We start from the raw sequence: 26565 nt of genomic DNA, 5'->3' as shown, positions 1-26565 counted from the left end.
AAATTTTGTTTTAAAATTTTTTTATGAACCTCGCAACATTCACATAAAAGAACATGCATAGGGTATAAATTAAATTATTAAATTTTGAAGACTTACTTCATCAATTAATATTTAATGATTAAAACTATGAAAATATATAAGATAAAAAAAACGTAATGACAGTTAAATTATTTAATTTTAATAATTTAAATATAATATTACGTCACTTTGATTACTCCATGAGACAAAATTTTTCAAAATCTAACGTCACGCACGCACCATTGGCTGGTGTTTCACACGAGGGTCTAGGCGAGTGGGAATAGTATTTTCGAGGATATTCCTAGCACAAGTAATATCAATCCAGCCATTTCTGTAAATTCGCTCAACTGAAAATTGGTCCACTAATAATCACATTTTCTCGGCCAACTCTCATTTTCTCGCTGTTTCTTACCTCCCAAACAGGGAGAAAGTAGAGCCTGTAGAGAAAATTTACATTCATTTACTGGACAAAATAATAGTCCAATTAATTTAAATTTAAGTCAATTTGTTAGTAGTTCTGTCATTTTTCACCCGAAGTTCTGCCATTGATTTTCTCAGCTCGCTCTCCAAAAGTTCCCTCTGATGATCGGTTAGTCCAACCATTCTTATACATATGCTTATACTTGCATGCTAAATACATGCTACATGTCTGTATGCCTGTGTACATCCGCCTAATGTATATATACAAATATTAGTTATCTTCACGTTGCGAATATTACTGGTGCTCGTAGCTAGCAGCTTAAAATAGTGACAATTTTTATTCACTCGCGTTTATCTTGGTATAGAGACATACATGTAATTTATGTGCGTATGGTGTGTGTATGCAACATCCCAATGCATGTATACGTGGTTCTAGGGTTGGAGAAAAATTGAAAATCGGTTTTATACAGAAGTAATGAGGACTGGATTCAGTAATATTGTGCATGCGTTTCATTTTCTGAAATTTGATTTTCTTTCACCAGGTGTTGACTAGGGGCTGAAGTGAGTATCTGAAATGTATTGTCGACTTGGTGTATGAAGATTTGTGCACTATAGAGTTCTCTACTACAAAGGGTTGAGAAATATGGATTTTGCCTGTAGTTTTCAGCAGCTGAATGTGTTCCATGGCTGTGAGGGCACGAGTTATAAGACTTTGGACCATTTTGATTCGCATTTGCAGTTTAAAGGCGGAGACTTTGGCTGTAACTTTCTGTGTAATTCGAGAATTTTTTCGAAATTGCATTTGAATAAGAAGACTAAAAGAAATATTGCTTCTAATGCTTCTAAGAATTCTAATATGGTGTCCACTGGAGATTTTGGTAGTCAACTGTGGAGTTCAAATTTGAGACGATCATTTTTTTGTGGCTTTGACTATGTTTTTAAGGGGTCAAGAGCAGTTCAGTCATGGTGTCAGAGTAATGATTCTTTAGCATATGTAAATGGGAATGGTCGAAATGTGGAATTCGTGGAAAGTAGTGATGAGAGCTTAGGAGTTGATGGTGATGAGTTAAATGGTTCCGGAGAAGAGAAGGGGCGGGGAGAAGAAGTGGAGGCGCCTAGTGTGGATGAACTGCGGGAATTGTTGCAAAAGGCAGCGAGAGAACTGGAAGTTGCGCGTCTCAATAGTACCATTTTTGAGGAGAAGGCCCAGAGAATATCAGAAACTGCAATTGCTTTACAGGATGAAGCGGCAAATTCTTGGAATGATGTTAATTCTACCCTTGATACTATTCAGGAAATAGTGAATGAAGAGTCTGTTGCCAAGGAGGCTGTTCAAAAAGCAACAATGGCTCTTTCATTAGCAGAGGCAAGGCTTAAGGTGGTGGTAGAATCTTTTGAGGCTGCAAAAGGAGGAGATGATTCTTTTGAAGGGTCTGATGAAGAGGAAAAAGCGCTTTTAGCTGCTCAACATGAGATTAAAGAATGTCAAGAGAATTTGACAGATTGTGAGGCAGAGTTGAAGTTCCTACAGAGTAAAAAGGAGGAGTTGCAGAAGGAAGTGGACAAGTTGAACGAAGTTGCAGAGAAAGCGCAGTTGAGTGCCTTGAAAGTGGAGGAGGATGTAGCAAACATAATGCTTTTAGCTGAGCAAGCTGTTGCCTTTGAACTTGAGGCCACACAACAACTAAATGATGCAGAGATTGCATTCCAGAAAGCTGAGAAATCTCTGTCCAGTTCTTATGTTGATCATGCAGAAACCATCCAAGGACAGGTCCTGATTGAAGAGGCTGTCATTGAGGAGGAGAATACCGTCCAAGGTGTTTCTGGTGATGTTACTGTTGAAAGGGACAGTGATGTGCTAGCTGATGGTGATTCTTTTGTTGTCAAGCCTTTACCAGATAGTCTGCCTGGCAAAAGCAATCAAAATTTTGAATACATAAACCAATCTGATGATTCAAGTGATCATGAGAATGGAAAGTTAAGTCTAGACTCACCTAAGGAAGTTGAACTAGAAGCAGAAAAATCTAAGAATGTGGTTCAATCAAAAAAGCAGGATGTGCAGAAGGATTTGACTAAGGAGACATCACCCTTTAATTCTCCCAAGGCATTGTTGAAGAAATCTTCTCGCTTCTTTTCTGCATCATTTTTCTCCTTTACTGTAGATGGGACTGAGTTGACTCTAGCATCAGTTTTCCAGGGTCTCATGGAGTCTGTGAGGAAGCAATGGCCTAAGCTAGTTTTTGGGTTGTTGCTATTTGGAGCAGGGTATGTATCAGAAATGCTACTTCTTGGTTTTGATTTTCGTTACTAAATATTTTATTTTCATTCTTTCTCCTTCTAGATTGGTGTTTCTTTTGTATAATCGTGTGTACCAGGGTTGCACCTTTTGCTCTTTCTAATAAAGTTTCATCGCTTTAAAAAATATATATTTTTAATCTTGCTACACTGCTTTTCTAAATAATTCGTATACTGCATAGTTGATGAATATTATTGTCTCAGGCAAGCATGAGTCCTCTGATCTGGCATAAGATTTCTGGGGTTCTAAGCATCTCTGAGAGAATGATCTTTGAGAGAGATTCTTTTCTTTATGAATATTATGTGTAAATGATAGGGACTGACTTTTTTTTCTCTCAATAATATTGTCCTGGTCTTATCAACTTGTTTTCCCATTTGTGCTTTTCTCTTGTTTATTGGCTAAGAGGGTCTTTACTTACCCGAAAAAGGCAGGCAGTACTTGAATGCCTTAAATATATAGATACTTTCTTACTTGGTTTTTCAGAAAGACTATGCTCTGCCTTTATTCTTTGATTAGATTGTTATCTGCAGTGTGACCGTTTTCTCCCACTGATTACAAGATGCTGAAATCTTAACAGGGTATCTTTTTATGCTAATCGTGCGGAGAGGAATGCTCAGCTGCTGCAACCTCCTGAGCTCATCAGCACCAGTATTGAAGCTGGTATTGAAGAAGTTTCGTCAAGTGCAAAGCCTATGATTCAACAATTGCGGAAACTACCTAAGAGAATTAAAAAGCTAATTGCGGGGTTTCCTCCTCCTGAAGAGGCATGCCATCATATTTTCCTTCATTGCTTCCGCCTTTTAGTCTTAAGTCTAGCATGCCTAGAATTTTTTGATCTGATCATTTCCACAATTATTTCTTAGGTGAATGCGGAGGAAGCTTCCCTGTTCGACATGTTGTGGTTATTGCTTGCTAGCGTAATATTTGTGCCTACCTTTCAAAAAATTCCTGGAGGTATTTGAATTTGTATTATCCTTCAAGACCCTTGAACTTTATTATTGAATGCACTAAGGCTGTAGTTGTAGATGCTTTTAGAATTTGAATTTGTTTAGGTGCACGATCCCATATCACTGACAATAATAACTGTTAATCGACAAATTACCGAGAGGCCTTTTTCTTTTCTATATTTCAGTTTCCTTGTTTATCTTCTGTTTTGCTTTCTTGAACTAAGCCAGAAATGGTGACCAGCTTTTCTGGTTATTTATGTGCCAAGCCATCATCTGTGCCTATGTCACTGGTCTTTTATTTCCTTTTTAATACATCTGTCCAAAGTTTTATGTGATGGTGTATATCTTATCTTCTGGAATTTATAGGAAGTCCTGTTCTTGGTTACTTGGCTGCTGGCATCCTGATTGGGCCCTATGGCCTATCCATCATTCGCCATGTGCATGGGACAAAGGCAATTGCTGAATTTGGAGTTGTTTTCTTGTTGTTTAATATTGGACTTGAGGTTGGGTTTATTTTTAATATTCTGCTGTACTTTTACATTTTAGATGTCCTAATAAAAAATCATCAGTTGATGCTTTGAACTGGGTTTTTTAGCTCTCTGTTGAAAGGCTAAGCTCCATGAAGAAATATGTTTTTGGATTAGGCTCTGCTCAGGTGATTGTGAAACTTAAATCTTTTCTGGTTATCATTTGTGTTTGGTTTCTCCTTAGATTCCCTAATATGCAATACAAATGCAGGTTTTAGTGACAGCAGTGGTGATTGGCTTGGTTGCTCATTTTGTTTGCGGGCTGCCTAGTCCTGCAGCAATTGTCATTGGGAATGGCCTGGCACTGTCATCCACTGCTGTTGTACTCCAGGTAAGAGGTAGCTATAGTGAACATATTTTGCTCCTACTTCTAGGACATCCCTATTTCCTTGTACTACAACCCTCCCTATTTTGCATTAGTGTTATACCATACAACAGACTTGTGAATCCTCTGAATTATGTTGTGTCTTTTCAATATTAATTACTTTTTCTACCTCTTTCAAAATCTGTGAAAACACCCGTTAGGCTTAGTCCATGATTCTATAATAATGTGGCTTATCACACCTCTGATTTTATGCTGAACATCTTGCTAAACATATTTCTATATCAGTGAAAATGGCAGGAACTCACAATTTGACATGTTTGCAATAGATAAGTGAATCAAATTTTGTCGACCTCTTTTGCAGGTGTTGCAAGAACGAGGTGAGAGCACATCACGCCATGGGCGAGCCACATTTTCTGTCTTGCTTTTCCAGGTTAGTTTTGAAATTACGGCTTAAGAAGCATCTTGCCTTGAAATAAATGTCTTGTGCAAGATATTGCAGCTCCTTTATTCAGATGATATGCCTGACTGAACTGCTTCTTACTTGCGGACGTGCATGCCGTTGCTTGCTCCGTCATGTGCTTGCTTATATTTTCACAGTATGCTAGGAGGAAAATATAAAATTGATATGCAAAGATGCATAATATTGGTATTTAGCTTCCATATAGCCTTGCTTCTTGATCAGAATGTGTAGAATTCCATACCTTCTTGTTTTTTCTTTTTTTCTTTTTTCCTGCTGCTCTTTACTCTTTTAATTTCATACAAAGATATGCAATTTAAAGTTAATTGCTTTCATTTATTTCGGTTCCTTACAGGATTTGGCTGTTGTTGTTTTGCTGATACTCATTCCTCTTATCTCGCCCAATTCATCCAAAGGAGGGGTAATACCTTCTTGTACTTTGGCTTTCCTTTTCATTGCTTTATCAAATAGGGTGAATGCCATGAATACTTATTCAAGGCTTTCTTCTTTGAAACCCTCTTCCACTGGATGGCTGCTCTTGACTTTCTTTATCTTGCTTTCAGGAGTTTCTTGATCCTTTACTTCTCTAGTTTGGTGCTCCTCTTATTAGTTGGATTTTGCATTTTTCATTCTTAAGAAATTTATATTGCTTGCCAAAAAGGGCTAAAGACGGTTGATTAGAAATTAGAAGACAACAAGAGAAAATATATGGCAGGGTCAAGGTAATCTGTTAACGGAAATTATTTTTGATTGGTAAACAAAATTTTATTGATCATGAGAATAGGCAAGAGCCCAAGTATGCATGACATATACAAGAGCATTGCCTATGCATGCTAGTTTAGTGATACAAGAAATTCATGCCATTCCAAATCTGTTAACGGACAAATAGTTAAAAAAAGTGCAATACTGATAGTGTCACACTACAGATGGATAGATTGCATTGTTTACTAAATAAGAGTTTCTTATTATCATCTCTCTTTCTCTATTTCCCTCTCAAAATTTCCTTGGCTCTGCATCTTCGTTTCATTATTTAGCAAACTAAAGCTTCTTGGAGTTCTTTTTCAGTCAAACATGTTAAGATGACAGGAATGACCTGCATCCTCCGGTGGTGTTCATTCCATTGCATGTGGCATTCATGGATCAACCCCAAACTTCCTGATCCAACCTTGCTTTCTACACATTTTGATGTTGATCATTTAATGCAGAATAATTATTTGTTCTTTTTGAGTATAGATATGGAAATTATTTACTTCTAATTTTTTGTTGTTTTTATTGTCATGATTTCTTGTATCACTTTATTCTGTCATTTGAGAGAAATTCATCTGCTGTTTTTCAGGTTGGTTTCCAAGCCATTGCTGAAGCTCTTGGATTGGCTGCGGTTAAGGCAGTAGTTGCCATCACTGCCATAATTGCTGGTGGACGTTTGGTAAGTTTCAGAAATCTGTGAGATTAGTATGACCCTGGCACCACTTTTCATTGGCCACTTCTGATATTACATAAAATCTGCTACAGATCCATTAAGTGCTAAGGTTCTGGTTAGTTTTGTGGATTTGATATGCACTCATTTGCGATTCATAATATCATCTCAGGATATCTTGATAAACCTTATTAGTTTTTTGGGCCATTTGGGATTTGCAAGTGATAAATAGAGCCCCTTTCTAGGTTGTTGATGCCCTGATTCTACTAAAACTTATAATGCTCACAGTTGTAGGAGTTTTTTAAAGGTTAATTTCTTTTTGTGTCTTAAGAAGATGCCTGGGATTTTTATTTTATTTTTCCTGTTAGAACTTGGATCACGATGGCTGCATTATTATCTCTAAGAAGTTTTCTTATAATGAAATACAGCTTGTGTGGCATTAATTTTCCTTTCCCATGGTTTTTGTAGTTCCTTCGACCAATCTATAAGCAAATTGCAGAAAATCAAAATGCAGAAATATTTTCTGCCAATACACTGCTTGTTATTCTGGGTACCAGTCTACTTACAGCCAGGGTATGACTCTTCATCTTGTTGTTGGTTGTTCTTCATGTCTTCCTTTGTAATAACTCTCTCTTTTTGTTCTCCTTGGAGCAGGCTGGACTTTCCATGGCATTGGGAGCATTTTTGGCCGGATTGCTTCTTGCAGAAACTGAATTTTCCTTACAGGTTGAGTCTGATATTGCTCCATATCGTGGCCTTTTATTGGGTCTCTTCTTCATGACGGTAGGGAGACTACACTGACTTTCTCTAAGATCTATTTTTATTTATTTTAGTTATTTTTATTTTTTCTTCATTAATATTTTCAATTATAAAAAGAATTGACCATAAGCATTGTTGTATTAAAGCTACTTCTTGATCACTTGTATTAGATGTTAATCCATAAGAGAAATTCTAAATTCAGAAATCATTTGTGCTACTGTTTGAAATCTTCCAGCTTCAGGCCATCTACCTTATAAGGCATCATTTGGCTATTTGTGGTGCTTTTATCAAAATGAACATAGTTGTACTGATTATCACACTGCAATACTTACAAAAATGGTACTTGATATTTGAGTAGAAGACTTTGCTCGACTTAAGCCCATTAATTGAAAATATATTGATCAATGATGCTCCATGTGCAATTGATGGAAGTCTTTGTGGTTTTCAGGTTGGCATGTCTATCGATCCAAAACTTCTTGTTTCAAACTTTCCAGTGATTAGCGGAACATTGGGACTCTTGATTGGTGGAAAGACTTTATTGGTTGCCCTAGTTGGTAGGCTTTTTGGTATTTCAATAATATCTGCAATAAGAGTTGGTCTTCTACTTGCACCGGGTGGAGAATTTGCCTTTGTGGCGTTTGGCGAAGCTGTTAATCAGGTTTTCCTTACAATCTATAATTTCTTTTAGCAGCAAGGCTTAGAGGTTTGCATTTAACATATTACTGAGTACTGATGATTCATAGTAAGCCCCCTTCTCCATTATTCGGACAGGCTTGTGGATGTTTGGTATGGCTATTTAGGTGTTTGGTCTTATTTATGCTTGATTAATTTTCTTAATGTTGACGGGCCTAGTTTTAGGGGGAACAGGAAGAAAGTTTGGCTAGACCATACTTGTTTTGCTGAATTAACTTGTTGAGAGTGCTCTGGATGATCAGAGTACGAATGTCTCATCCATGAAAAGGAAATGAAACACTAGCAGCTCATCCTTGTTCGTTTGTCCCTCTGAAAAACCTGATAAGATTCCCCTATTGACCATTACACATGATATCCTACTCAAAGCTTCCAGGACCAGTATGAAGAACAAGAGGCATAACGGTTCCCCTTGATGTAGACCACGAGAACTTTTGATAAGCCCATGGATGTAGTGCCAATCAAAATAGAGAATTGTGCCATAGAAATACAATGTGTTATACACTCACACCGCTTGCATTTCTATGGTACACTTGCCATAGAAACAATAGCAAGTGTGAGTGTAGAGCACATTGTATTTCTATGGTATAATTCTCTTTGTTGGCATTACAAATCCACCTTCTCCAATGTTGCTTTCATCCTACTAGCTAGGACCAATTCTGATTTCCCCTCAACAGGGAACTCTCTTATACATATTTTTATTGTAATTGGGTTGTGCCACTGCCACTCTCTAATGAAATTCGGTTGCTTATAAAAGTTAAAAGAGGTTAAAAACATAGATTGTTATCATTTTCCTGATTGTAACCAGTGCATTTTTTTCAGTAAAAAAAGTGATATTTTTCCAGTTCAATGATTGGTGTTTTCTGTAGGGTATAATGACTTCTCAGCTATCATCATTGCTGTTTCTGGTGGTGGGAATATCAATGGCCCTCACACCTTGGCTAGCTGCTGGAGGCCAGTTAATTGCCTCTCGCTTTGAGCTGCATGATGTTCGAAGTTTATTACCCGTTGAGAGTGAGGTAAAGTGTGAACTCACTGCTATTGGTTGAAAAGATTGAGAGTTAAAGCAACTTGTGATATCTAGGGAAGGCATTTTTACCAATTTTTTACATAACTTCATGTTTACAAGAAAAAATATACTGTGTTGCTGTTCAGAAGTGCGGTCATAAAAAACCAGTTTGGTGACTCATCATTATTTTTATGACACATTAAATGATTTTCAGATGCTCAAGAAAGATGAAAAGTTATTCTTTCCATGTAAGTTAACTATTTTCAAGTATAAAGAGGCGAAAATAATGGAGAATAGACATGGTGACCATGCTTGCTTAACATTAGTTGCACTGTTAGTCTGCTCCTAAATGACTTTATATTGAGTCCGTGGAATTTTTTTGCATTCAGTTTACAGAAGCTTATGCCCTTTTTGCAGTTTAAAATGTACCTAGCTGTTGGAAATCACTAGGAAGTAAGTGGTATATAGTTTAAACCAGGTCCTTATATTGGGTCGATTTCCTTCTTGTCTTGTTGCCACTCTGTGTTCACAAAAGTAAACTGAAAGGAATTTACTTATTATATAATGGATATATTTCCTTCTTGGCTTGTTGTGTTCTGCTACAACGTTTTGAAGTTTACAAATGAAAAAGATAGTGAAGATGGTTCATTTCAACATGAATTTTGTGTACTTTACTCCACTTGTATATGACTAATTGTATTGGAAGATTGGTTGGATTGAGTTTCCTGATTGGTGGTATGGTGACCTATCAACTTTTTAAGAGGTTAGTTTCCTTAATATAGGAGGTGTTACAGTCACCTGCCAGCCATAAATGTTGTGCTTTTATAGGTTCAGCCACACAAACCATATCCCAGTAGTAGCTTGATACGTGCATGGGCTGGGGCCTGTGTTTGATGTCTGGCCAATTCAATATGTGACAATTTGATTAGCGAGGAAGTCTCTGGCATTTTATATCATATAATTTTTGCAGCCTACAAAACAGTCTGGTATTTGGATATCTTTTGTTTGCATTTCATACAATGGTGGATTATTGTGGTATTGCTTTATGTTATTTATGAGTCCTGTTTTCTGGCAATAGAGACAAATCTAGTACTATACATGCGATTGCATATATGGTGACCACATATAGCCATATTGTTTGCCGTATCTGTTTGTGATATAGGATTGACTTGTCAATAGTATATAGATATTCAACCATTAGTCTTGATTTATTTCTGCTAATTTATCAAAAAAAGTCTTGATTTATTTCTGCTTGGTTATTTTCCAGACAGATGATTTGCAAGATCACATAATCATTTGTGGATTTGGACGAGTTGGTCAGGTACGGTAACTTTTGGAGGTCCCATTTAATAAATTCGTATCAACTCATTGGTATGGTGAATCAAGTATGTACATAATATATAAGCTTTTCTAATCGTAGTATCTTTTTCCCCCTTCTGCTTTTGGTTTCCAGATCATTGCCCAGCTTCTTTCAGAGCGATTGATTCCTTTTGTTGCTCTTGATGTAAGGAGGTAACTGATTGACTTAAAAATCTCAGCATGTATGTCAGTTATTGTTCTTTCATTCAGGATGATTAGTTCCATATTGTTAATCCGTAATTGGGATGTGTTTACATATGATTGTCCTTCCTTTAGGAAACGGATGCATTAAAAATATTGCAAAAGTAGTCTTCTTAGTTGAAGTGTTGAATTGTGATTGCATATACGTGCAATCAGATATTTTAGAGTCTACTACTTGCCTGCGTGGCTCAGTAATCTTGGAACATTATATCTCACCCAATGACATGAACGTTATATCTCTGCTGTCTTCAGTGATAGAGTGGCAGTTGGACGTGCCCTAGACCTTCCTGTGTATTTTGGAGATGCTGGCAGTCGAGAGGTGTGGCAGACTGTATGAAAGTTTACTTACTTGCAGGTTCATTATCTGACTTGCTTTATGCTGTATGACTAGGTCCTTCACAAAGTTGGTGCTGAAAGAGCATGTGCGGCAGCAATAACTCTAGATAGCCCAGGTGCAAATTATAGAACTGTTTGGGCTTTGAGCAAATATTTCCCCAATGTGAAGACCTTTGTCCGAGCTCATGATGTTGATCACGGCCTTAATTTGGAAAAGGCAGGGGCAACAGCAGTAAGTTGTCTGCTGCACAGCCTGCACATTATTTTTCTAATTATAGAAAAGTGAAAAAATGATCATATATTTCATCTTTCCCAGTTAGGAGAGCTCACATTCTGGAGATAACTTGCAGGTTGTCCCAGAGACCCTGGAACCAAGTCTACAGTTAGCGGCTGCTGTTCTTTCTCAGGTAAGTAACGTGATGGTCTCTGTGGTTCATATAGGACTTTTTTTTTTCCCCCCATTTGGTGCTTCGACATGCTCTTACTTCTTAGTGTTGTTGAGTGATGGCATGCAGTGGGCGATCAAATTGGGTGACGGCTAATTGTGTGCAATTGAATTGAGTTGTGCATATTATATAATTGAAGGGTTTATTATTCATTCCCTCGGCATTGATTGTGCATAGAATTTGCCATCATGTAACCAAGCTGCTCTCCACGATCCTTACTAATATTAAGAATTTTAGATTATTATAAAATGGGAAATAGATCAAGTTCTAGGTTGATTGCTCTAAAGATAATAAAGCTTTAAATTAAATGCATGTCAATATGAGATTCTACTTTCTAAGGAGGGAGAGAAGCTGTGGTAAGTTGGAATGGTTACATTCAACCCTAAAGAAAAAACGGTATAATTAAAAAACTACTTTCTTGCAAAGATGAATACTAAATGTTTATTTTTGGTTAGTATGTTTCTTTTTCACCTTAGTTCTTTGTCTCCCCTTCAGGCGAAACTACCAATGTCGGAAATTGCAGCCACGATCAATGAATTCAGGTCGCGGCATCTATCGGAGCTGACTGAGGTATTTGTTTTCCCCCCAAATACAGATAGAACAATAATTATGCCTTTGGCCACGAAATGCAGAACTGTGTAACTAGTCTGTTTTGTATAAAACCAGAATACAAAGGGACAACTACAATTTTATGGTTTTATTTGTGCAGCTATGTGAGAATACTGGAAGTTCTCTTGGTTATGGATTTTCTAGAATGGTAAGTCGACCGAAAACTCAATCCTCAGATCCTTCAGACGAGAACCAAGTCAGTGAAGGGACACTGGCAATATAGAGAATATCAGATATTAACATACCCCCAAAAAACAAAGGAACGTGAAGAACATTAGAGCTGCTTACGTTTTTGTGTTTCTGGTATAAATTGTACAGAGCATACTGAAAAAAAGGGGGAAAAAAGGCAATTGGTTAGATATACTTTTATTGATTATTCCTTTATTTCCCATCTCCACAAGTACATTAGTTCTCATCCCATTCCCTCTCAAGTCCCAATCCCAACTATCTCTGCCTTTCACACTCTTTGAAGTGTCATTTTGCTTCACCAGATTTTCACAGTTTAAAAGCAACACTGTAAAGAACTTTTAAGGTTCAAATATGAACCTTAAAGTTCGATAGTATAAGCTTTATTTTTTTAAGGTTAATTTTCAATTTAGAAGATATTGGACTAACAATAGAAAAAGCTACAATATATATTTTTATTTATTTATTTATTTATTTTATTTTTTGATACATTAAAAGAAAAGATAAAGAAAAGTAGGGTTAGAACTTTGTAGACTTTTATGCGAATAGTTTTTTCATTTTTATTTTTATTTAATTTTATTTATTTATTTATTTTTTGTGATTTCATTTGATTGGGGGATGTTTGGATGGACGATGGTTTAATAAATGGGTGTGTGAATTGTTATAAAAATATCTTAGATGATGTTTGATAGAATTTTAATAAAGCGTGGGTCTGTTATAAATACGTTTGGATGTGAAAATTCTTTAGGAGTTTTTGAAAGATGATAAAATAAATTTTAAATTAAAAATGGAGAAAAACTCGTACACCACCTTGGGGCAGCATCACCCTTCATAAATGGATGTTGCTAGTCGGCTCGCTGGTTCCTACCGCTCAGTTTTACTGCCTGACGTGACTTTGCCACGTAGTTATATATTTAAACAAAAATGCAGACATAAGTTCGATCTCCATCCCCACTTTCTTTCTCAAAATCTTAATGAGCCTCTGCTTCCCCTTCCATCCAGAGGAAATCAAAACCGGGTGGCAAACCGTAGCATTTTCCCAAGGGGGTATTTTCTGAATGAATATATGTCTTACTGAGAGTGTATTGTTTCGAGGTCTGGTATGGCATCAAAAAGCGACAATTTTCTTAGAAAGACTTATTGAGATCTATTGATTTATGAAAAAATATCCTGTTGGAGGGTATTCATATTCCAAAAGGTGGTATGGACCTCTTGGCATATTTTGGCTTCTCAATAACCCCAATCAGTCCGGAGTTTTGTTTTCTACCAAAGTATGCTAAAGTATGAGGATTTAGGATTGAATTTTTTTTTTTTTATTTCTTATTCATTTAGGAGTTTTGTCTAAATCTCCTTGGAAAGCTTTGAAAAATCATGCTATTCATTCAGCTAACATCTATTAAAAAGGGCTGAAGATTTGTACGTAGGTCTTGACGGGGTTAGATTGAATTTCAAATGTACACCCCTGAATTTCCATGCATAGGGCCTCTAGAAATCCTAGGACTCGGAGATATTTTAGCTAATTTTCAGGGTTTCGTAGTCCTTCAAAAGTCCCAAAACTGACAATAAGCTCTCTTCCAAAACTCATGTTTCTCAATTTTGTAAGTATTGCTTCCAATTTCAATTTCCTGAGTTTGCACCATCAACTTGACTTTAGAGAATCTATAACCATTACTCACACATTAACCTGTTTTTGCATGCATTAAACTCTTTCCCATATATTTGTACCCGCAATTTTTTCTTTTTCTTTTTCTTATTTTTTGTTTTCATCTTTAGAAGCAATACTTACAAAATTGAGAAACATAAGTTTTGGAAGAGAGCTTGATGGCAGTCTTGGGACTTTTGAAGACTCCGAAACCCTGAAAATTTGCCAAAACATCTCTAGTCCTAGGATTTCTACAGCCCCTATGCATGGAAATCTCAGAGATCTATGTTTGAAATTCAATCTACCCCGTCAAGACCTCCATACAAATCTTCAACCTTCTTCAATGGATGTTAGCTGAATGAATACCAAGTACTAGCACGATTTTCCAAAGCTTTCCAAGGAGATCTTTACAAAATCACTAAATGAACAAGAAATAAAAGATTCAATCCTAAGTTCTCATACATTGGCATATTTTGTCAGAAAATAAAATACAGAATTGATGGGGGTTGTGGAGAAGCTAAAATGTGCCAAAAGGTTTGGACCACGACAAGACATTTTCTCAAAAATTAAGAAATTCTAGCAAGTTTTTTAGAGAAAATTGCTGCTTTTCTGATGCTAGAATACTAGATCTCGAAACAATACACTCCCTAGTAGGCAGTATATTCATTAGGAGAATACCCTATTTGGGAAATGCTATAGTTTGCTTCTCGAATTTGGGGATCGATTCACTATCCGATTTTGGTTTTCTCTGAACGGAAGGGAAAACAAAGGCTCATTAGGGTTTTGAGAGAGAAGATGGGGATCGGGATCGAACTTCTGTTCCTTTTTTTAATCTATAACCACGTGGCCACCATGTGGCGCAATCACATCTGGCAATAAAATTGAGGGTAGGAACCAGCGGCCAACCAGCAACACCCTATACTTATTTAGTATATAAACAAGGACAGATAATCTTTTCCTTTTTTTAATTATTTTTCATGCATACTTCAATTAAAAGGAAAATGATACTTGACCACCCAAAATACTAAAATCTGAATGAATTTATTTTATTTTATTTTATTTTTGTAATTTTTAACTTTTGTTTGAATAGAAAATGATATTTAACTGATATATCTTTTAAAGAAACTCAAAAAGTTAAAAACAAAATTGAAAAAGGTATTTCCATCAAATTTCTCTATTTGAAGGGCTCTCCTAATTAAAATGGAAATTATTACTTACTAAATGACCGAATTTCTTTCCTTTTTTATTATTTTGTATATATTTTTTTTTTACCTTTTGAGTTTTGTACGAATAAGAATTAGTTATAAAATTAAAAAAGTGAAAAAAATACAAAAACAAAATTAAAAAAAAAAAGGTATAAATTGGTCATTTGGTATGGAAAAAGTTTACTTTCAATTTTTACCGAAATATTCTATTGAAATTTAATTAATTATTTATTTTTATTTAATGGTTAAATAAGTGTTTTTAAATGAATATATATATATTTTTTATTTTTTAAAAATGTCTAAGTAATTTTAAAAAAAGTAAAAAAGTAAAATAAAATTGGCTGATCGGGGAGTGCTCTCAGTGAATGTAGAACCCCTTTGGTATGGCGAGTAGCAGAACCGAGCTAAAATTGATCTTTGGAATAAATAAACGATTCCTACCGAGGCTCGCAGGAGAAATCGATTACCCAACTGGTTCCAATGGTCTGCAGCGGCTGTTCTTCCTCCTCCGCCACTGCTCGGCTCCTCCCAATGAGCCACCAACACGTTGTTCTTCGCCGCTTCCTACTCGGCCCTCTCTATTGGCGACCTCCTTTCTGTAGCTTTCCGAGAACATTCAAAACTCTCGCTGTTCACTCTTCGGCTTCGCCGTCACCTGTTCTCGCCGGTACAACTCCCCCATCTTTTTTCTTTTGGTTGCCCTGAATATGTCGGAAAACAAACCAAAATCGCGACTTTTTTTTTGTTAAATACATGTAAAGCATGTATGTGTATGTCAGAATGTACAAATGCAAGTATTTATATTCTCTGAACTGAGTATGCAGCTTGTTCTTAGCCGGCACATATGTAAGCATGCATCTTCTGGTGCTGTGTTTTAATTTATTGTTTAACTGATAGAGGGCGGGTAGGGTTTTCATATGCAACGACACTTTGGGATGTCAGAGACTTGAAACCACTTATTTTTATATTGATGATAAACTCAAGTGTCTTGAGAATTAGATTCTACCACATTGATATTTGAGTAATGCTCGCTGTTTAGTTGCATGTACTAATTACCTGTTATCCACAATTGAGGTCCGGATACGTAAACAGTGTCTTTACTGCATTCACTGTTGCCTCTTGATCAGGCCAGTTTAGTTGTGTTTGGGCAGTGAAGATGGTGTAATCTCTATAATTTATTTTTTGGCCTTTAAATATCTTGCTTAAACATTTTTTACTGAATTTTTTGTACAGCATTGATCGCCCCTGAGGCATCAGCTAAAGTAATCGATGGAAAATCGGTTGCAAAGCAGATCAGGGATGAGATAAATACTGAAGTATCTCGGATGAAGGATACAATCGGTGTTGTTCCAGGATTAGCAGTTATCCTTGTCGGGGATAGGAAGGACTCTGCAACTTATGTTCGCAATAAAAAGAAATCGTGTGAGTTGGCGGGGATCAATTCTTATGAAGTACGTTTGCCGGAGGATTCTACAGAACAAGAATTACTCAAGTTTATCTCAGACTTCAATGATGATCCTTCAGTTCATGGAATCCTTGTTCAGTTACCTCTGCCTTCTGTATGCTTCTGAATCTGGCCATATTTTCTGTGCTGAATAATGCTATGATGCAGAAGTATACAAGATATTTTACACTGTAAATCTATCTTTTTGTATAAAATCTAAAAAAAAACCTCTATCCTGCTTCCTTGTACAATACGTTGCCATCCCTCATAGGTTCTATTAATGCTAGCAAACATCTATTGCTTGCATCACTGATTCTTCTCAATGTAGCCTCTCCCAATTAGTTGGAATTGAGGCAGTGAGTTGAGCTAGGTCTCCTATTAGGAGAGAAATGTGTTTTTACGTCACATCTTGTATTTTAAACTGATATCATTTTTGTGGCTGATGTACCAGTGTTTCTGTTGCATACCATCATCCATATTTGCTTTGCTCTATAAAGTACTTCCAGGTGCATTTTTGTTGTTGTTCTAAATATGTGCATGTTCTTGTCATGTGCACATGTTTGAGCTATGACACAATTGACTTTAATATTGGTGGCCTGGCACAATGTGGTTTTCTTTGGATGCCCAAGCCCTTTTCCTTTATAAACCTGGTGTTAGATAGTCATACAAACTATTATATATAGAGATTATACTATAGTTTGTAGCTCTTTTTGGTTAGCAATCATAACTTTTAACTGTGTTAGCATGAATGAATCCTAATAAACTATTTTCTGCCTATGGTTCACGAAAAACTGATTTTCTTGTTTTCTTCGAATTGTACCAGCATATGAATGAACAGAACATCTTAAATGCTGTTTGCATTGAGAAAGATGTTGATGGATTTCACCCACTGAACATTGGTCGTCTTGCCATGCGAGGTAGAGAACCCACTTTTGTTCCATGCACACCCAAAGGATGCATAGAATTGTTGCATAGATATGGAATTAGTATCAAAGGAAAGAGGGCGGTTGTAATTGGCAGGAGCAATATTGTTGGCATGCCAGCTGCTCTATTGCTGCAAGTGAGATTTCATTTGCCCAAGCTTCACTTATCTTGATCATTACATAAATTCAGTACCTCTGTACTTTGTTTCTGCCCATTTTGATAATGATGTGATTTTCTAAATGTGGCTAGAGGGAAGATGCTACCGTCAGCATAGTCCACTCAAGAACCAAGAACCCTGAGGAGTTTACAAGACAGGCAGATATTATTATTTCAGCTGTAGGCCAGCCGAATATGGTTAGGGGCAGCTGGATCAAGCCTGGTGCGGTGATCATTGATGTTGGAATTAATCCAGTTGAGGTAAGCAGAACTCTATGGTCACTTCAGTCATATTAAATTATCTCTCTCATCTGACTTGATTTCTTCCTTAAAAACCCGTGAACAAAAATGTATTTTTCAAAGAAGCATTGACTAGATTGTCAGATAATTTTTAAAACAACTTTTTTCAAAAGAATGAAAGAGGATGGATTATGCCAATTAGACCTTGCTTCGTAACTCAAGGTTCCACATTTCTGAGGCATTCATGGGTTTGTATGCGACAGGATCCAAAAAGTCCTCGAGGTTACCGTTTGGTAGGAGATGTCTGTTATGAGGAGGCCAGCAAAGTTGCATCAGCTATTACTCCAGTTCCTGGTGGAGTGGGTCCAATGACAATAGCTATGCTTCTTTCGAATACTCTCATCTCAGCGAAGAGGATGCACAACTTCCAGTGAAATTTTCAGAATCACATGTTCCAAGGAGTTTGGAAAGATGCTTGTTTCACTAGTTCTATCCGCTTTTCATCTATACTATGGGTTGCATCCTCGGTCTGGCTTGCGCTGGCATTGATGTAGGTACTCTAAATTACACACAAACTTGGAACTTTACAGCCAATTGTACTGAAACTTGAATGTCTCTGCAGCTGGTCCATTTTATGGCCCCTTGTAATTGTTGCTAAAACTTAAATTTCCTTGATTTTGAATTCCCAGTCAGTCCTTAATATTCCGCAGATTGCACTTCAGCAAGGGTAGTACGCGGCAGCAAAAGCTTCGGCAACCAACGGCAGAGTAATGCATGTTTAATGTAAAAAAAGGTTCCCTAAATATATATAAGCAGCTCGTAGCTACCAACATGCAGTATTATGTATCTAGCCAAAATCAGAATCCATATTTAGAAGATCATTTCTTGACCATGCTAGGCTTTCGTGGCAAGGACATGAACTCTTGAGTTCTGTCACATTGAAATTAAAGATAAGCAAAACCAGAAGGGGGGGAAAAAAAAAATAGAAATTAAAATAATACTTATATTGAAAATATTTGAAGAATTTATAATGTACATAACAAAGATTAATATAAGAGTACATGCAGTTACTTTTGTGTAGGTTAAAAAAAAAGTAGCATAGTTAATCAGTTATTTTATAAAACAGTTATTTTATAAAAAAAAAAAGTAATATAGTCAATCACAACAATGAAGTGCGCAAGAAATATATAAAAGTGATTGCATATAGAATTTTTATTAATTTAATTAACTTATTAGTGAAGATGAATAAGATCATGATGACAAATAAACCACGGATTTAGATGCATTGATCATTTTTTTTTTCCTCGTCTTTGCTTAAGAGAAAATAAGCATTACAATTTTGGTATTTATATAGGGATAATGGTAGATATAATCATAGATTGTGTAAGTATTGATCATTCTTTTTAAAAAAATGGAATTTATTATTAAAAAATTAATTTTTTCTTGTAAATTTTATATTTACTCACTTTTTTAATAGAATTATACGAGATTTACATACTCTATAGTGCAAATATAATTTCTCTTTATAGAAACTGCGATAAAGTGGGAAATGAACGTTGGATGTAACTTCAAGCGAGCATCTGAACAAATAATATTAATAATCTTTCTTCACCACTTGCGGAATTAAAATTATCTTTAAATTTATTGGTGTCGATGATCTAGTGGGTATGCTGAGAAGTTACACTAAATAAAGATTTGAGTAGACATGCTGCTTTCAAATAAAATAAAATTAAAATGACTCTAATTATGCAACTTTATATACAGTCTCCAGTTGGCTCCAATAAGTTTGTAAAAAGATAAAAAGAAACAGTTTATCAAGTAAAAGAAAAGGTTGTTAATTATTATTTGTAAGGTTTGGAAAAATATTGAAATTTTAGTATTATCTGAAGGAAATGATATTTGCAGTCGTGAGTGTATGTAAGTGAACAAATATGAGACCTACGTGAAAAGAAAATTATTTTTTTAATAGTAGACTCTATTTTTTTTCAAAATGATTATATGACACATACACTTTACAAATGTATATAACATTACTCATTATATAATCATGACCATTTCGTTTTCAACTTAATAATAATAATATTCTAGTTTTTGCCTTTTGCTTTCAATAGATGGGGTGGATCATTGCTCAATATGTTTCTTTATGCACTCACTCATGATTCAATGTTACTTTAGGTCGATATTTTCCTTACTTTTAAAAGAATTATGGAGACTGCTTGCCGGCCTTTTTCTATTTTAATACTTTGATGTGATCAAGCATTATCTATTTCCATTTGAATCATTTGATCACACGAATCATGGACTGTGCTTGTTATATTCACGAGCTTTTGTTGGTGCCAATTTCCGCCTTCCGGGAGATGACTCAAATGATTGGCCTAGTTTGTGTACTTAAATTTAAACTATCTCATCTCATCATTACAACTTTTTCAAATCTTCATAAAATATAATAAACAATTTAACTTTTTTAAATCCCAAAACAAAACTAATATTAAAAAAATTATATTATAATAATATTTTATTCAACTTTTTACAAAACATCTGACTGTATAACCAAATGATGCAAAGTCAATTTCAATGAGCAAGGAGTTGGGGGGGGGGGGGGGGGGGGGAATTTAAGAAAACACACTTTATTTTCTTATTTATTTTAGTAAACTGGTTTTGGTAAAACCCATATCCTAGAAAAAGAAGGGAAAGACAAGGGCTTCGGCGGATCCTGCATTTTGCACTCAATAGCTAAATTATATTTGCAAACTTTTGCAGCTAGTTTGCCAAATTCAATATGGGTTGGATCACTGCCTTATATGAACTCAATACTGTGAAACTCTTTCCACCTTTTGTTAGCAAGTAGAATTTTGTGAATGCCATATGTTCAATAGTTTTATTGTTGTGAATTGATGGACACTCACTATGTAAATTGCTCGTTAGAAAAATCACATATGTAAGGAAACATACTTAAAAATGTATGACAATATCTTTTCATACAGACAGAATCCCTGTGCATAGCATGCACATACATGTAGCTCAGGGAAAAAAATGCTTATTCATAAATATAAATTACAAATGGCACACAGTCGAAGAGAATGGCCAGATGCTCAAGAAGTTGCAAGGAAGAGAGTTTTACACATCTCCATTGTATCTTCAGGGCTGGTAACTGAGAAAAGAAAAGAAAGTATAGGCACAAATCACTATGATAGTAAAATAATAGCATTTAAGTTTTTGATGCTTTACAGTCATGACAACCCATTCAACTAATTGCATTTGCAATTGATCCAATTTGTTGTTTTCGCATTTGAAACAGAACTTTGGCTTTCTATGTAAAAATTATTCATGAGTTGTGAAAAATAAGTAGATGTCACATTCTCTATCCTCTATGGTCAATCTTTGTGTTGGGCACCACTTATGTTATAAAACTAATCCATCATGAAATGGAATTGTGCATTTAAATGCCGTTGAAGCAAAAGGGGAAGAATTTTTTACTTCCATAGGAATTTATATATTAGTTGAAGTTCAAGCATATAGAGCTGACCTGTGTGACCGATGGTTCGTTCTGATTCATAAATTTCATGGTCATTTCCTCCCTGCTCAACCCAAAAGTCAGAATTATCATATATGAATAAAGAGTTGAGTAACCTAAATTTAAAGGCTAAAATTTGGTTGAGTATGGAAATATCATTTGAGATTCATAATAAATAATTATCAACATTATTTCACTAGCAGGATATCTCGAATGTTAATAATAAAATCATTGACTCCAATGTTGTGCAGGATGCATATCTACATCTCTTCTAAGTTTTTCTCAGTGTCATCTAAAGAAGCAAACTTGCCCTTTTGCTGTGATAATTTCTTACCAAAACCAACAATGCTATTACTTGAGAAACTGGGGTAATTATACAACAGGACAGGATTGGACCATAGCTCAATCACTAACAAAGAAAAGAAATAATAGAAAGAGATGATTAGTGAGACTAAAGGGCTGACCTTGTAAGTTTTATCACCAAAGAAATGGATTTCATGAAAATCATCTAGGTATCTCAAGCAGTATGTCTTGTCCCAACCTTGAGGAAAAACCTGATCCAAACATTATGTACCAAAATTAGATTTGAAGGCAGTTCCACTTGCCTCCACCAAACCAATCCAAGAAACATCACAATGTAATGGAGGTGTAGTATAATAATTATGTGCAACTCATAACAAAGATGAAGTACAAGCAGTAAGTACAACTCACATCAAAGCTTATTTGTCCTCCTATTGAAAATGTCAGGTTAAGGTGAGCAAATTTCTCACGAAGCACGGAGACCATTTTCGGGCGAATATTTTGAACCTGAAAATCATGTACATGTTTTGTTCCAGATTAAATACCCAAACACATATAGGCCATGGTATGATAACAGACTAACTGAAAATTTAAAATTCTGGATAAAACCAGAAGAAAAGAGAACCAGTGAATCTTTACCTTATCATATTTTTCAAATTCATCCCTTTCTTCTTGGCTGCAGTTTCGCCCAATTGGCGATACATTGAGCATTCCACTTCGGAACTCTATAAATGTTCCCCTATTGATTTAAAGAAGAGAATCTTGCTAAGCTTGACACAGACAAAGAATCAATGTTTATGGCCTTTGTTCCACTAACCTTTTTATAGGGATATCCAAGTCAGCAATATAATGAAGCGTAAAATTAATAAATTCCTGCACATTGGCAATCCACCAGGACAAGAGATTAATAATCAGCTCCAGGCACTCTAGTGGGTGTCAGAATCAGCTCAGGAACAATTTCTGGTTCATGGGAGCAAGTGTTTTATGCATACAGCTTTTAGTCTACCATGCAACTCTAAGACCTACAGACCCAACAGCCATTCTCACCATCCATTATTACTGTAGCAGAACAGAAGATAAACTTTGCAAAACAAACAGATGCTTTTAGTCATCACTAATGAGTTATGTGCCATAGAGACATGCATAGAGGGGAAACTTAATTGTTCTAGCTCCTTTTAATAGAAGAATATGCCCCCAAGAGGGCCAACGTAGGAGTCACAGGAGTATAATGCATTGGATGTTTTCAAAAAAGTTAACTCAATAGATCGTTTCAATAGTGCAGGAAGGCTCTTACCTTGAGTTTATCATCTCCAAGAAATGACTTTAAGCTCTGGACAAGGGAGAAATACATAGCCATATCAAGTTAAAGAAATAGGGAATATGCAAAAGATAATAGAGTTTCATCATAAATCCCAAGAATACAAAAAAAAAAAAAAAATGCATTTTGAATCTTGGGTAACGTGCTAAGAAGAATATGACTAGGAGGCGATACATAATTGGTCAGAATAATAGACTTGAATGGGGAACATATACATATACATAGGTTCGGCAAAGGACTAATTACAACCATCAATGGCTTTTTGAAGTTTAGTATTGCAACCTAAGCAAAACCATCTTTATGATTCTAGCTCAAGGCTTTTGCAGATATCTATCATATAACCATCAGTTTCACAAGTGATGCTTTCTTGTATTCCAGGTTTATGCTGTCACCAATACCTGGGTGCCAATTAGCTTCCCATCTTTGTGAGCCACAAGGCCATTCTCAGAAAATACATAGTCGTAGTCATCAGTAACTGCAAAGAAAAAAAGAGATGCTCAATAAGCACTATCATGTAAATATTAAACATAGAGAAGCAGACAACCGCATTTGGCCTCAGTTTTGAGAACTATTGAGACCCGTTTTGATACAGAATGCGGGCCATTCTAATAGACCACATAAATGATGCCAAACACTGCAACATTGAGTAAAATATATATATATTAGGCAAAAAACACCCACAGAGGCTTATAAAGGTTGAAGTTTAAAACGAAACACGGAAAAAGTATAATGCTTGTTTGCCAAGATTCGTGATGAATCCCCAGATCATTTTAAGACAAGTTGAGTGATCATACAGATTTTTGGTTCCTAGCTTGTTTCCGATATACTCTCATATAAGCAAAAAGCTAAGAGATTGATAAAGCAAACCTGTCTTTCCAAGTTGCTCTGAGATTTTACTAAGGTCAGATCCTCCCACGACACCAACAGTCACAACCTGCACTCAGAAAAGAACGAAAAATGGAAACTTTATCCAATGTGCTAAGGGGGTTGGTGAGAGAAAACACAAAGCAAAAGAGTTCAAAAACTACCACTGTTAATGCTAATCAATCATGTACCTTGCGGAGTTCTTGCATGAACTCTACCATCTTTGGAGTGGCCCCCTAGCATTTCAGTGCAAGAAACATAGGATCAAAAAAAATTTCAAGCCCATATAAAAAATTTACGTAAATTACTTTAATTCAATAGATCTGAGCAGTAACTACTTTCTAAATAGATTCTATGTTTCTGTGGCCCCAATCATATCAAAACAACATAATGGAAAAAAATAGAAAGAAGATATTAAAAAAAAGGAACTCAGATTCTCAGAAGAAAATGGGGTACCTTTCTCGGAGCAGTAAGGGTTCCATCAACATCAAATAAAGCAATTAAACCAGGTTTCCGGAGAGCCATTCCAGTCAATATATTTTTCTGCCACACCAAAATCCGATTTATCAAAATGCGTCCAATGAAAACTTACAAAATCAGTTCCTCTAAATTATTGGTGGGAAATTAATCCTCAATTTCAAATATGTGAAGAGACAAGAGACATCTTGAAGTACTTTAAAATTGGTTAGAAATTCGTTCGAATTCTAATTCCAAAGCTGTCTGTTTTCGTTTTACTTGAATGTGAATTTAGTTTTATGCTTGAACCACCAAAGAAACCAAATTAAATTCTGCAGCTGTGTTTGGCAGCAAGCACTTGAGCCTCAGACTGAAATTCAAGGGTGCAATTCCAAATCCAAGATTTGGTTGATAAATTCAAGTACTACACGCTAAACCCAGAATCACAACTCCACGGTAGGATCCAGACTACCAAATCCAAAAAAATTGGAAGTCCAAACAACAGTAACAAAATCGAATAATCAAATGAATGAATAAAGTTGAAAAGGATTGAACTTGCCTGAAGAAACCCAACAGTGGAAGTGAGAGAATGCTAAGCTTCGTCTCAATGGTACTGAAGTTTGAGCGCAGATCTCAAAGGGAGTTCCCGGGATTATATAAATTGTTCAAGGAGTCGTTGAGATTTGAGAGTGAGGATGTTAGATCTGCGGAAGGAGTAGTGTTACGTACAGTAAAAATTATTTTTATGTATTCTATACGTATTGTACTTTATTAATATAATTAACTGTATTAAATATTTTTAAAAAAAATTCTATTTACAATCTTTAAATAAGAACTATATGTGCAAGACCTTTCTTAAATGAGGGAAAAAATTATTTTTAGAGGAATATTTTAGTAATTTTATCAAATTTTAAAGATAAATTAACTATGTCTGCATTGTAATCTCTAAATGAGGACTATACGTAATATTATTATTTTTTTAATACGCAACCTATCACATTAGTAAAATGTATAAAAGAATATAAAAAAATGACTGCATGTAAAATCTTTATTTATAAATCAGGCAAATATGCCACCACTCTTATGCCACTCCCATGTTCATTATATATATATTTTACTCAATGTTCCAGTGTGGTGGCATATTTGAAAAGCTGATACATGGTACACTTATGTCTCGTATCAATCATACCCTTAATTTTCTATCAGTAAATTAACGAAGTATTTGAATACAAAGTTTTAATTCAAAATTGAGGTCTCTAAAGAAAATCTGATGGAGATTCTTAATTGCGAGTTTTTTTTTAATTAAAATTCTTATATGAATAATACAACAGTTGAAAATTGTGACTTCAAATTACAAAAATGTAAAAATTCAAAGTATTGATTTTGCAATTAATCAGTTTTATAATAAGACAATTCATTGAAACATGAGAAATGCTTTGGGACCTGAATTTGGTCCTGCTTGTATTTATTTTTTTACTTACTGATTAAAAAAATATTTTTTAGTAATGTTGTAAATTTTTTTATTTTTAAAAGAATATTTAAATAAAAAAAAATGAATGAACAGAATAAAAAAATAATATTTTTTTTACCTCATCCAATGGGTTCTCGAGCTTGGGAGATGTAGTAGTAGTCTTGAAATTAGGGATGTACAAGAAACCGTAGAACTGGCTGTGTCTGACTCAGACTGGCCAAAACTGCCAAGGAACCGATCAGAGGGCGGCAAAGTTTTAGCAAAACTGACTATCGTCCATTCGGTCGCAGTTTGAGAACGGCTCAAACCGTTGAACTAGTTGATGTAATAATATATTTTTTTAATTATATCAATATGAAACGACACCGTTCCACTTAAGTTTAAGTGGAATTGCGTCGTTTCACTCCTATATTTGTGTTTTACATACAGATTAAACGACGTCGTTTGTTATTAAACCAAACGGCATCATTTTATCTATAAGGTGCAAAGAAAAAGTAGAACGGCGTCGTTTGATATTAAACCAAACGGCACCGTTTAGATATTATATAGTCGTTTTCTTCGTTCTTCATTTCCTTTTTTGCGTTTTTAACCATCTCTCTCCTCAGCAACTCTCTCAGACGAATGACGTCACCGGAGGAGAACTGAGAACTGACCATGAACCGTCGGATTCAATATGGCCGGTTGTTCTCCTCTCCGTCGACTGGTTAGGGATGGTTGCTCCACAGTTTTTCTTCTCCTCGGTCGGCGGTGGTTTTGTCCAAAAATGGTGTCGAAGGGTCGATTTTCACCCCAACTTAAAACATAAAAATGTCTCCTCCACACAATAGGATAATGGGTAACTTACTGTATCATACTATACATCAAATGTGTAACATGTGACATTTATATGTATATAAATATATAAATAAATATATATATATAAATTCCATGATAACATATCGATTAATTTTGAAATTCAGAATATAATTAAAATCGCATATTCAATGTTTTTTTTTCCTAACAATTTATAGTAAATTTTGTTAAATATGT

At 35.4% G+C, this 26565-nt stretch overlaps 3 protein-coding genes across 3 annotated transcripts; 2 read left to right on the top strand and 1 right to left on the bottom strand.

Annotated features, from left to right (window-relative positions):
• The first annotated feature begins 350 nt into the window (after positions 1-350).
• On the top strand, positions 351-12216 carry LOC122309666 (K(+) efflux antiporter 2, chloroplastic-like). The gene is made up of 21 exons (XM_043123231.1): positions 351-607; positions 981-2703; positions 3312-3498; positions 3598-3688; positions 4048-4184; positions 4277-4336; positions 4420-4539; positions 4895-4963; positions 5346-5411; positions 6327-6416; positions 6876-6980; positions 7062-7190; positions 7615-7824; positions 8726-8875; positions 10133-10186; positions 10319-10377; positions 10678-10744; positions 10817-10993; positions 11112-11168; positions 11703-11777; positions 11917-12216. Exons 2-21 carry the CDS (start codon positions 1082-1084, stop codon positions 12037-12039), a joined length of 3648 nt encoding a protein of 1215 aa, XP_042979165.1. The 5' UTR covers positions 351-607; positions 981-1081; the 3' UTR covers positions 12040-12216.
• Positions 12217-15219: 3003 nt separating this feature from the next.
• Positions 15220-18295, top strand: LOC122309664 (bifunctional protein FolD 4, chloroplastic). The gene is made up of 5 exons (XM_043123216.1): positions 15220-15516; positions 16083-16408; positions 17117-17353; positions 17467-17634; positions 17877-18295. Exons 1-5 carry the CDS (start codon positions 15330-15332, stop codon positions 18045-18047), a joined length of 1089 nt encoding a protein of 362 aa, XP_042979150.1. The 5' UTR covers positions 15220-15329; the 3' UTR covers positions 18048-18295.
• Positions 18296-20548: 2253 nt separating this feature from the next.
• LOC122309657 (phosphomannomutase) lies at positions 20549-24785 on the bottom strand. Its single transcript, XM_043123202.1, has 12 exons — positions 24625-24785; positions 24066-24152; positions 23801-23845; positions 23613-23679; positions 23144-23220; positions 22722-22757; positions 22245-22300; positions 22067-22166; positions 21839-21934; positions 21592-21681; positions 21140-21191; positions 20549-20764 (listed from the first exon to the last, which is right to left on the bottom strand). Exons 2-12 carry the CDS (start codon positions 24132-24134, stop codon positions 20706-20708), a joined length of 747 nt encoding a protein of 248 aa, XP_042979136.1. The 5' UTR covers positions 24135-24152; positions 24625-24785; the 3' UTR covers positions 20549-20705.
• Between the last annotated feature and the right edge of the window lie 1780 nt (positions 24786-26565).

This window comes from Carya illinoinensis, chromosome 1, assembly GCF_018687715.1.
Source record: "Carya illinoinensis cultivar Pawnee chromosome 1, C.illinoinensisPawnee_v1, whole genome shotgun sequence".
Lineage (NCBI taxonomy): Eukaryota > Viridiplantae > Streptophyta > Magnoliopsida > Fagales > Juglandaceae > Carya > Carya illinoinensis.
Note: the sequence above shows the minus strand (reverse complement) of the source record. Positions and strands in the feature narration are given on the sequence as shown.

Excerpts from the sequence above, each read along its gene's own strand:
- LOC122309666 (XM_043123231.1), top strand. The coding sequence starts at position 1,082 with ATGGATTTTGCCTGTAGTTTTCAGCAGCTGAATGTGTTCCATGGCTGT. Across the intron at positions 6,981-7,061 it reads CCAGTCTACTTACAGCCAGG|GCTGGACTTTCCATGGCATT; the intron begins GTATGACTCTTC and ends TCCTTGGAGCAG. Across the intron at positions 11,169-11,702 it reads CGGCTGCTGTTCTTTCTCAG|GCGAAACTACCAATGTCGGA; the intron begins GTAAGTAACGTG and ends TCTCCCCTTCAG.
- LOC122309664 (XM_043123216.1), top strand. The coding sequence starts at position 15,330 with ATGGTCTGCAGCGGCTGTTCTTCCTCCTCCGCCACTGCTCGGCTCCTC. Across the intron at positions 15,517-16,082 it reads GCCGTCACCTGTTCTCGCCG|CATTGATCGCCCCTGAGGCA; the intron begins GTACAACTCCCC and ends TTTTTTGTACAG. Across the intron at positions 17,354-17,466 it reads CAGCTGCTCTATTGCTGCAA|AGGGAAGATGCTACCGTCAG; the intron begins GTGAGATTTCAT and ends AAATGTGGCTAG.
- LOC122309657 (XM_043123202.1), bottom strand. The coding sequence starts at position 24,134 with ATGGCTCTCCGGAAACCTGGTTTAATTGCTTTATTTGATGTTGATGGA. Across the intron at positions 21,192-21,591 it reads TTGGTGATAAAACTTACAAG|GGAGGAAATGACCATGAAAT; the intron begins GTCAGCCCTTTA and ends TGGGTTGAGCAG. Across the intron at positions 20,765-21,139 it reads ACGAACCATCGGTCACACAG|TTACCAGCCCTGAAGATACA; the intron begins GTCAGCTCTATA and ends TTCTTTTCTCAG.